At 46.2% G+C, this 11,155-nt stretch overlaps 1 protein-coding gene across 1 annotated transcript in view; it reads left to right on the forward strand.

Moving 5' to 3' along the window:
* Positions 1-10,954, forward strand: part of LOC134538909 (T-cell leukemia homeobox protein 3) — an 81,063-nt gene extending 70,109 nt beyond the window's left edge. Inside the window, exon 3 of the mRNA XM_063380521.1 lies at positions 6,087-10,954. Within this exon, the coding sequence (XP_063236591.1) occupies positions 6,087-6,354 (268 nt within the window). The 3' untranslated portion in view covers positions 6,355-10,954. The remainder of the gene's footprint in view (positions 1-6,086) is intronic.
* Positions 10,955-11,155: the final 201 nt, after the last annotated feature.

Raw genomic sequence — 11,155 nt, forward strand, 5'->3', positions numbered from 1 at the left:
GGAATGAATCCACGAGTTTTTCAGGTTCTCTATGTATAGATAAAAACCACAAAAATTCTTAAATTCACTTCGCGATGGGCTTAAATAAATTTAAAAAAAACTTAGATGCCTTTCAGTTGCTCTTGCCGTTGGCTCGCAGTTTATCTGGAGGACTCTGGTGCAACGATAAACCCTCAAGCACACTGGAGCATGGAATCACAGGCTAGCCAGGCGAGACGTCTCACAGGTAAACACGTGTCAGCGGAGTAGAGCCTGTGGTAGAGACCCGGTCTGGCCTCGGTGCAGCATTCAAAGTCGCAGGTGTGCTTTCCCATTTGCTGATTTATTAACGAGAACATTTTTGACGTGATAACGTCTTATAAATCAATGAACGCCGGATGCACGCACGAGCCTGAGCCGAGCGTGCAAGAACCGGCCAACCACCGTGCGAGAAAATCTTCTATATCATCAAACAGGTTAAGGCGGGCTTTTTAACTTATTGTTCGTTATTATATTTAAACATATTATTTAAATTAAATTTGCAAAAACTGGAAATAATATTTGAAAATTAAAAAGTATGCAATTTTTTATCTGTGTCTTCTTATACGATATCACGTAAATTTATCGTCCGTAAACCGACGTTACAGACAACCCCTTATCCTTGTTTTATTGCCACTACCTGTTTCGCTTGCTTGTCTCTTAGCTGGGCATCGTAGAGGGGCGTGTCCTAATGAATGCGGTCCAATCACGAGCACAGTACCTACTACAGTGTGAAGGTGCGACTGGCCGAATGCGCCTCCAGCCTGCGGTGCCTGCCGTCGTGTTGTCGTCACACCACCTGGGGGAGGGGGGGGGGAGGCCCAGAGGCCAACTTGCCGTCGCGCGCCGCAGGACTCGCTCAATAATTCACCGAGGCTCTTAAGGCCGCAGTGTCTGCTTCACTCAAACTACGCGGCGCAGCATTTTAATTCCCGCCTCAGACGGCCTCCCCCCCGCCTCCCCCCTCACCCGCCACCGACGACCGAGGCGCCACACCGCAGCCTCACTCCGCGCCCGAATATACATTTTCATCGCGGCGTGAATAATTTAGCGCCGCCAGCCGAGAAGTGGAGGAGAAAAAGAGGTGCTCCGTGGTAGGTCGGGGGGGGGGGGGGCTCACCTGCAAAAACCCGTCGGCCCGTTAACTTATTCATCGCCTCTGGGGGTGAGAGGGGTGGGGGGGTACGCGGTTGCTCTTCGCTATCAATGTCGAAGATTGAGAGAAGTCGCGGAGGGAGAAAGTGCCCCATTCTATTCCTCCACCCTCACCACTCTCTATCTCGCGCCTATTTTTTTTTTTTTTTAGCTGTTGGCGACCCTTCGTCCTAGCTTTGCAAGGACTCGTTTCTGGCGCGCCCCATTCGACCGGCGGCCCGGCGCGTCTGTTCCCGCTCAGCCACCCGCGAGTTCGTGATCCTTCAGACTTGTAGCTTAGTGTTTGAAGGATCAATGACAATGAACATGAATAGAAGCATGCATATTTCGCGAAAAGATTCCGAGAGTAACTAAAGTTAAAACACTGTAACATAGCCTGTGTTTCGTGATTGGTAGAGGCAGGAAAAATTCGCGGATTCATTTCACGACAGCCTAAAATTCATATAGTTGTACCTCAGTGCTGCCTCTGCTATTGGCTCACAACTCACCTGGATGTCTCTGGGCCAGTGAGAAACACTCAACCGAAGCTTTATCTAATCACAGGCCGCTACATTGAGACACCTTCACAATACAGCAGCCAATGAGAGGGTGACATTTGACCGAGTGTATGTAGAACTATAAAGTTCATCCTAGAGGTCATTGAACCCGCGAATTTTACCAGTCCCTATACTTATTGGACCGCAAGTGTTTGAAGGATTAGTGACAATGAACATGTATGGGTAGAGACCTGAAAAATTCGCGGGTTCATTTCGTGTTTTGCTAAAATTCAAATAATTATACCTTATTGCTGCTTCTGCAATTGGTTTACTGTTAATCTGGAGGACTGAGGGCCACTTAGAGACCCTCACTCATAGAAGTGTCGAATCACAGACCACCCAGTCGAGACGACTTACAAGCCAGCAGCCAATGAACAGTTGGCATTTGCCCGAGTGTCTAGAGGATATTCGAGTATGTCCTGAAGGTCATTGAACCCGCGAATTTTTCCTGTCTCTATGTATAGGGGCATGCATATTTTGCGAAAAGATTCCGAGAGTAACTAAAGTTAAAACACTGTAACATCACCTGTGTTTCGTGATTGGGTGTCGATTGTTACAACACCAATCACGATGAGTCAGTGCGGAAGCAGGCGACCTGAAAGGCTCGGTCCAATTAGGCAATGACTTCTCTCACAGACGGCCGCCAATCACAAGGAAGGAACCGCTGACGCGGGTATACCTTATTGCAGTCTAGTGAGCGCTCACAGTTCTTCCTCGCGAAAAAGAAGAAAAAAATCCTTTCCTACTAATATCTGTAGAAATGCCTGTATTCCGTAAAACCGTGTCGTGTTACGCTGTCACTCGGAATACTGCAGGATTCCCTTTCTGACCTGGAGGATCAGAGGAACTGCGTTTTCATTGGCCCGATATAGTGCGGGGAGCCTCCCTCACTGGTCGTAGCTAAGATGGACTCCGCAGTCTTGTGGATACTCGAGCAAACACCTCCTGCTCATTGGCTGCTGACTTGTGAGGCGACTCGACTGGGTTGCATGTGAACCGGTACATCTTTGTCTGAGGATCTGTTACTGGCCCAGAGTGTCTCCAGATAAACCGTGAGTAGAAGCAGCCATTTTCCGTGAAGAAATCTTAACGCCTATTAGACTGCAACAAGGTATATACCCGCACCAGCCGTTCCTTCCTTGTGATTGGCGGCCGTCTGCGAGAGAAGTCGTTGCCTTGTTTGACCGAGCCACTCAGGACACGTTTGCTTCCGCATAGAATAACTGTGATTGATGTTGTAACAATCGACATGCACCTGAAAGAAACTCATCCATTCAGAGACGATGCTGTATTGTTTTAACTTTCAGCTAATAGTCTCGGAATCTTTACGCGAAATATGCATGGCCCTAACTGTGAGTCAATAGTAGAAGGAGAGCAAATGTATAAGCATTTGAATTTTTAGCTTGTCGCGTAAAGGATCCGCGAATGTTTCCAGCCCCTGGTCATAGCCAATAATAAAAGAGGTTGTCCAGTGTAGTAACATAGTGCTTGGGAGTCCGACTAGCAGGTGGATTCCCCCGTGGAGTACACGTGTTACTGAACATGGCCAGTGGTCACCTACCGTCGATCGCTGAGCCGTGTCGCTGAGTAGCTCCGACCTCCCAGACCTCCCTGACTGTGGGCTTGTGATGGAAACTGACGAGTTCAAGGAACGTGCATTGCTTCCACCCGGACTCTGAAAACAATTGTTTGAAAAGCGAAGGCACCACTCACCCTTTGCATGAATGAAAATTAAAGATATCCTGGGTTCTTGAAATGCTTAGTTTGTAAAGTGACCTAAAATAACCTAACCTAAACTAACCACTGTCAGAAAAATCCTGAAGGGCTGCCCATCCAAGGGGCAACAATTCAGACAACCTTTCAAAAACACCACTGTCAGAAAAATCCTGATGGGCTGCCCATCCAAGGGGCAACAATTCAGACAACCTTTCAAAAACACTACTGTCAGAAAAATCATGATGGGCTGCCGTTCCAAGGGGCAACAATTCAGACAAGCTTTCAAAAACACTACTGTTAGAAAAATCCTGATGGGCTGCCCATCCAAGGGGCAAGTTTTCATGATTATTTAAACTCTTAAAGGAGCGTGTTTTCAGAAATTGGATGGGCTGCCCTTCCAGTCTCTGTACAAATAAACCACTGTCAGAAAAATCCTGAAGGGCTGCCCTTCCAATGGGCAACAATTCAGTCGCCCCTGTTAAAGGGCTCAGTAACATACAAGTGAGAGTAATTAAAATGTATATACTATTGTTTTATAAAGTCCATGAGGTCATAATATTTGCCCAATTCAGACGTTTTTGTTTTTGACATTTTAATTGTGAACAGAAAAAAAGAGCTATAAATATCAAATATATTGTTCATAAAATCTAAATTTAGGCTACATGAACATAAACCGAACATTTTTGGCGCTTCACTTTTTACGGTTGACTATTGGAATACATTTTTTCGTTGCAATTATCTGTTGCACCACATGTCAAAACATACTTAGTTTTGTTCCCCTACACGCGTGTGGGAGTGAACTGCTAGCCCGAGGAGTTCCCGCGCTTTCTCCCGCACCAGAGCAGCGGGAAGGGGGAGGGGGTCTCGGCAGCGCCTGGGAGCCTAGGCTTGCCTGCAAGACGGGCGCGGACGCGGGAGTTGTTGTTATTTACCGCCCAATTAGCGCGCCGCATCAGAGATAGCTGAGGAACAGCAGAACACTTGGCTCTCTGCGGGAGTGACGAGCCACCCCCCTCCTGCCGTGCAGACTGCTTTATTACTCCGCGAAATATGAACACTTCCCCCCCCCCCTCTCCCGGGCTATTAAACCTCCATCTGTTAGCGGTAACAGCGAGGCTTGTCAGAGCTAATACTCAATTTAATTAATTACCGCAGCACAATTTCCCGCGCGCGAAGGGGAGAGGCGCGAGGAAGAAGAACAGCAGACCAGAAGAAGAAGAGGGCGGGGGGGAGGGGGGGAGGCGGCGCGGTATTGGCGCGAGGCAACCAATATGGCCGCCGTGGCTGTTAATAATTGACTGTCGCCGGCGATTAGCATGCGGGGGCTCGACCAATGGCGGGGCGGGAGGGAAGCGAGGATCAGAAGGGGGGGGGGGACGGCTGCAACCCGGGAGTTTAATTAGCGTTTTAATTAATTATGGAAGCTCCGAAGTTGGCGAGAGAGAGAGAGAGAGAGGGCGGGAGTGTTGCGTAGTTCGCGACGCCAGTCACTCGCAAGGGTTCGCAGGCAATTTACACTCGCTCCGTTAAAAATAAAAAAAAAAATAAAAATAAAAAATACACTCTCTCCATGCACGGCAAGAACAATGAGGCTTGTTTTAGAATGTTCCCAACGAGGTGAGAACTACCTTCCGCAACCAGTAACGACAGCGTGGGCTACTTTTGGAGCCGTCATCATTAAACATGACGCGATTACAGACCGGAATATTTTATGGAACCAATTTACAAAGAAACTTGCTTCAAACTATACTTCTTGCTTGAAATATGTTTGCAATTCAATAAAATATTATTGGTACGGACTGGAAAAATTCGCGGTTTCATCGACCTACAGGATAGACTCCACAATCCTCTACACTCTCGGGAAATGCCACCTGCTCATTGGCTACTGACTCGTGAGACCTGAAAACTGGGAGGCTCGTGGTTCGATATTCTTTTGACTAGAGGTTTCTGGTTTGGCTCAAACTCCTTCAGTAAAACTGTGAGCCAATCACAGAAGCAATATGATGGTACGTGTTATTGGTAGAGACCTGCAAAATTCGCGGATTCATTGACCTCTAGGATAGACTCCACAGTCCTTTAAATACTCGCGGAAATGACACCTGTTCATTGGCTACTGACGCGTGAGACGTCTCAACTAGGCTGTCCGTAATTCGGCACTTTCTTGGTTTAGTGTTTCCCATTGGCTCACAGTTCCCCGGATAAAATGTGGGCCAATCGCAGAAGCGGTACGAAGGTATAGTTGTTTTGATGCTAGCATATCGCGAAATGAATCCGCGAATTTTGCATGTCTCTAGTTATTGGGTTATACCTTGAGACCGGAAAAATTCGCGGATTCATTTCGCGATAGGCTAGAATCCAAAAAGGTTTGCCTTTATACTGCATCAGCATCAGTTATTGGGCCACAGTTTATCTGAATGGTACTCGACCAATGAAAAACCTTTAACAAAAGATATATCGATTCACTGGCGTCCCAGTTAACAGGTGTCACGAGTCAGTAGCCAACGGGCAGATGTAGTTTTCCCGCGTGCATAGAGGATCCTGGAGTCTGTCCTACAGGTCATCGAAATCGAGAATTTTTCCGGTCTCTAGTTGTACCATATCCTTGAGCGTGTGGTCGCGTGGAGACAGCAGGTGAGCGAGGGTTTGCTCCGGGTGTTCCAGGCGCCAGACGGCCGAGGAGCGGGAGGCGGAGCGACAGGCAGCCAACCGCCTGATGATGTCGCTGCAGGCGGAGGCGCTCAGCAAGGGCATGTTCCCGGCGGAGCGCGGCGGCGGCGAGCCGCCCCACGGGCCGGGGGCGGCGCTGCACCTGCCCCCCGCCGCCGCCGGCACCTCGCTCAGCGCGCTGCAGAACCTGCAACCGTGGGCGGGCCCGCCACCGCCCGACCACTACGGCCTCAACCCGCCGCTCGCGTCGCCCATCTGCTGAGCCGCTCCGCATCTAGGGCCCCGCTCCGCATCTAGGGCCCCGCTCCGCATCTAGGGCCCCGCGTCTTATCTAGGGTCGCGTTCGCGTTACCCATCTGCAAATCGCTGTGCCCGCTCCACATCTAGGGCCCCGTTCCGCATCTAGAGCCCCACTCACGTCGCCCATCTGCTGAGCCGCCCCGCCCCGCATCTAGGGCCCCGCTCCGCATCTAGGGCCCCGCTCCGCATCTAGGGCCCCGCTCCGCATCTAGGGCCCCGCTCGCGTCACCCATCTGCGAGTCGCTGTGCCCGCTCTACATCTAGGGCCCCGCTCCGCTCCGCATCTAGGGCCTCGCTCAACATCTCATGGCCCCACTTACGTCACCCATCTTCAAGTCGCTGTGCCCGCTCCGCATCTAGGGCCCCGTTCCGCATCTAGAGCCCCACTCACGTCACCCATCTGCTGAGCCTCTGAGCCTCTCCCCGCTCCGAATCTTTGGCCCCACTCACGCCGCGGTGTGCTCGTCCACCACGCTGCCATCTCTGTCTCTCTTTGATCCTCTTGGTCCTCTAAGCGAGTGTTGGGTTGGTTAACTATGGTTTCAGATGGTCATTTATCGCGAAACTGTTATGCGCCACGCAGGTCACTTATTGTCATGGTTGGAATTTTGTTTTGTAAGGCGTAAGGCGTAGTTATTTCAGGAACCACAGACGCTTTTTTATTGCAGCACGTGTCTCCTGATTGGCTGAGTTAAGTGCGTGGAGCGAGCCTCGTTCAACTATCAGAGCCAATAAGAAGAGATCCGGAAATTTCGCGGAGTCATTTTGGTTTCAGGTCTAAATTCACAGTACTGCTACTGCTAGCTGGTTGTTGATTGGCAAATAGTCGTGGAGGGGAGTGTCTAGAGAATTGTGAACCAAACATCCAAGATATCCAAAGGCATAAATGTTTGCAGTCAATTTTGTGACCAATCGAATTCGCGAGATTTCCGTATCTCTGCCGGTGAGGAAATAAATGCTACGAAAATAGACGAAAGTGTGTTGAAGACTATCAAGCAGTCAAAATTTCTCGTGATAAATTACCGTCTGTAACCGTGTCAAAAGTGAAGTGGAAGCGTCCAGATGTTTGCAAGGCAGCCTGGCTGTGAGATGACATGGTCTAGTGCCCGCGGTCAGAGACAGCGCTCTGCTGGACGCGCGGAGAGTCATTGCACTTCCCTCTCGCAGCCGAGGAGGAGAGAGCGAGTGACATGGCGGGGAAGATCGTCCCTGACCCCATCCCCCCCCCTCCCCCCGCCATCCTGTATCTTAGGCTTCCGCGGCCAGAGTCTGCCTTCTGCCTTCTGTCTTCTGGCTCCTGGCTTCTGGATCAAGCCCACGACCGTAAGAACGAGTATGTGCGCACTTAAAGGTGGGTTTACAATTGAAAAATAAAACATAATAATTATAAAATTAACCTGTCCGCCCTTGAACGCACGGTTAAGTAAAAAGCAAGGATTCCCAGTTTTCGTAGGCATTGTCTGCAATTTTTTTAATGAATTATGGTTAATAATCGTTTCTGATTAATAATTTTTTAATGTAATATTTTTATTAATGGTGACATTTGTTGTTTAGGAGCCTACTTAAAACACTAAAAATATAGCAACGATTGAACCTAAAAATTCAGCACGTACTAAAATATAATTCATACAGAAAGCAGAATCACCTATTATTAATTTTAATATACAAATACTAATACATTTAATGCTAGTAATCATCAATTTCGAGCCCATTCAGGCATAAAACGGCTTTACAATAAAAATATGTATATACATGAATTATGGATACGTTTATTATAGACAATAAAAACTAACCACAAACATATCATAATAATTAATTCTCAAAATCACAAAACAAAAATAAAATTTTCATCAATGTTTTATAATATTTGGTTAATTCTCTTCCTAATTATTATAACGTTTCTTGATATGCTGCTAATAATTCCTTAATTCCAATTACTTTAGTTAAATCATAACCTGCTTTTTCCCAAGGGAACATTATTTCGCATCAACAACACAACCTATTGTACTCTAATTGGGCACACCCCATGATTTCAAACTTTCCGTGCATGCCACGACTGGCATAACAATTTTCCTTTAAGATCCTTAAAACCATTAACAATGGCCTTGTTTAGTAGAAAAGCCTTATTCAGACTCAAACTCCAGTACTGGAGTAGAAAACATCCTTAGTCAAAATGTCAGTCGCTGCCGCGAACGTCGTCACTTTGACGTCACAGATGGGCGAACGTCATTGGTAGAGACCTGCAAAATTCGCGGATTCATTCGGTTAGAGGCTAAAATTCAAACACATATACCTCTTATATAATTTTTCTATTGGCTTACTGTTCACCTGGACGAATCTCAACCAATTATAAACCCTCAACCAAAGAAGGATCGAATCACAGACAAACCAGCTGCGACGACTCACAAGTCGGCAGCCAATGAACTTGCGTTATTTTCCCGAGTGTACAGGGGTATGTGCAGTGTATACTGAAGGCCATCGAAACCGCGAATTTTGCAGGTCTCTAGTCATTGGGTAGGAAATTGTTTTGCTCGCCTTGCGCTACTGTGAGTCCACAATCAAAGAAACTTTTTTCGTATACTATTCATTTCGCCGACATCAGATGTCATAGGCTCGAGTAAGTTGACGCCCGGCTACAGTTGCAATGTCCCGAATTGTGTCTGACTGGTCCACGTTGCACTCTAACGCCACACGTGGTGTGGGCTATGGTCCTAATATACTGGCTATTCCCGGTCTGTGGCCTTTGGTAGCGTAACATTTGCTGTTTCCTGTTCCCGTTTCAAGAAGGTAAGCAGAAAATAACGGAGGGTGTTGTAGGAGACCAGGAAGACCGAGACAAAATTACGATTAGTGCTATCCGTTTGAAACCGGCGCTTTTGAAAAGCTGAACACGCGAATTTAATTATTTTACCAGTGTGCTTGGATCTCATTTATTAACATTATCACAGATTAACTGAATATATAAAATTTAGCTGCGTAACAATTTGCAAAGCCTGAAAACAATTTTTAAAAAAATCGAAAAAACACTTATTTTGACGCTATATTTTTCCACCCTCTGGTGACTACTTTAGAAATCAGTAGTTTCGGGCATCGGACATCGCAATGGTAGACAGGACAGATGTCCGTGCTACACTAGGATAGGGACACGGACCGCCCACAGGTTCGGACGGACACGGACAGGGCTTCACTCACGCAGCGAACACGTACCGTAGTTACCTTGCCTTGTGTAGCAGTAACAACAAGGCCGTGCGCGCAAGACTTGACCGCCATGTTCTCCAGCCTGCTGATTCACAACAGTGCGCAGCACGGTCGTGCGCGTAGAAGGGAAACGAATATATTACATTTCTGTTACGGACGCACGGCGCAACAGCCAATGAGAGTAGAGTAGCAAGCCATCTTGACGGGACTAGAGAATTGTTCATATTTATCAATCATATTTATAGACCTGAACAAATTTGCGGATTCATTTCTTGATAGTCTAGAATAAAAAACGTTTGCCTTTTTACGGCATCAGTGATTGGGCCACAGTTTATCTGAATGACACTCGGCCAATGAAAAACTTTCAAAAAAAGAAGTATCGAATGATTAACGTCCCAGTTAACAGGCGACACGAGTCAGTAGCCAATGAGCAGAAGTAATTTTCCCGTGTGCATAGAGGATCATGGATTCTATCCTACAGGTCATCGAAATCGCGAATTTTTTCCGGTCTCTAATCATATTGTGGCAAAAATTTTTCGAGATATTACAATGCTGAGGTGTGAACCCTGCTTTAAAATATAATTAATGCTACTACTTAAGTCACTAGCAAAAACTGTAAATAAAAAAAACATGTTCATGGTTGGAATGGTTAACTAAAAATTTTATATAATTCTTGTTTATTTATATGAGCTCAGAAATTGCTGGTCAGATGTTACGCAATAGTTGTTTGGTAGTTAATATACGATTTTTGATTGGCTGAGTTAACAGCCATATTTCAGTTGTGAACCCACCTCTCACAGGTCATGCGAATGGCCCGCCGTGCGCTCGCTCGTGAACCTAGCCTTAGCGGTGTTCCAGTGAAAGTGACGTCATCCTTCTTGGAGGAAGATCTTGCCCGACGTAGTCTGTCTCTGTCGCTCTTGTGCTGGTGCGGGTGTCTTAACCTCTGTCCCTCTTCCACACGATGAAAAAAAAATGAACTGCAAAAAAGTCTTCGTACGTGACATTCGAAGGCGATGCAGAGTACCTAGGTATTGTCTAGTTGCTAGACGTAGACGAACTGAATGTGTCTGACTGTACGTGAACATTTTATGCGAAGGAAAAAAACTATGTAAATAAGAGATTGATGAGTATTTTGTTCGCTTTACGTTTGATGTTTGACAACGACATGCACGAAGTTGTTAATTATTTAGTTGTTTATATGTTGCAATTTTTATTTTTTATTTTGTCGAGCGGTCTGCTGTGTCAGATGTTACCTCACCACAAATATTTGTTAGACAAATGTATGTACTTACTTTAGAGGAAAAAAAAACGATGTATTTCTGTGAATAAGACTACGAATAAATTAAGCCATTTTATTACGTTTATTTTATATTTGATTTTATGCATTACAAAGTGACAGGATTTAAATGTGATCTCAGAAAATTTAAAGTGTAGTGATTTTACTTGTCTTGCTATCACCAGTTGAAAGTTCAAAATTAAACTGTAGTGTTATTTCAATGTTGAATTAGATATATAATTTGTGAGTAAATAAATAAATTAGTAATTAAAAACTTATCTATGTT

Source organism: Bacillus rossius, chromosome 14 (genome assembly GCF_032445375.1).
Source record: "Bacillus rossius redtenbacheri isolate Brsri chromosome 14, Brsri_v3, whole genome shotgun sequence".
In the NCBI taxonomy this organism is placed as follows: domain Eukaryota; kingdom Metazoa; phylum Arthropoda; class Insecta; order Phasmatodea; family Bacillidae; genus Bacillus; species Bacillus rossius.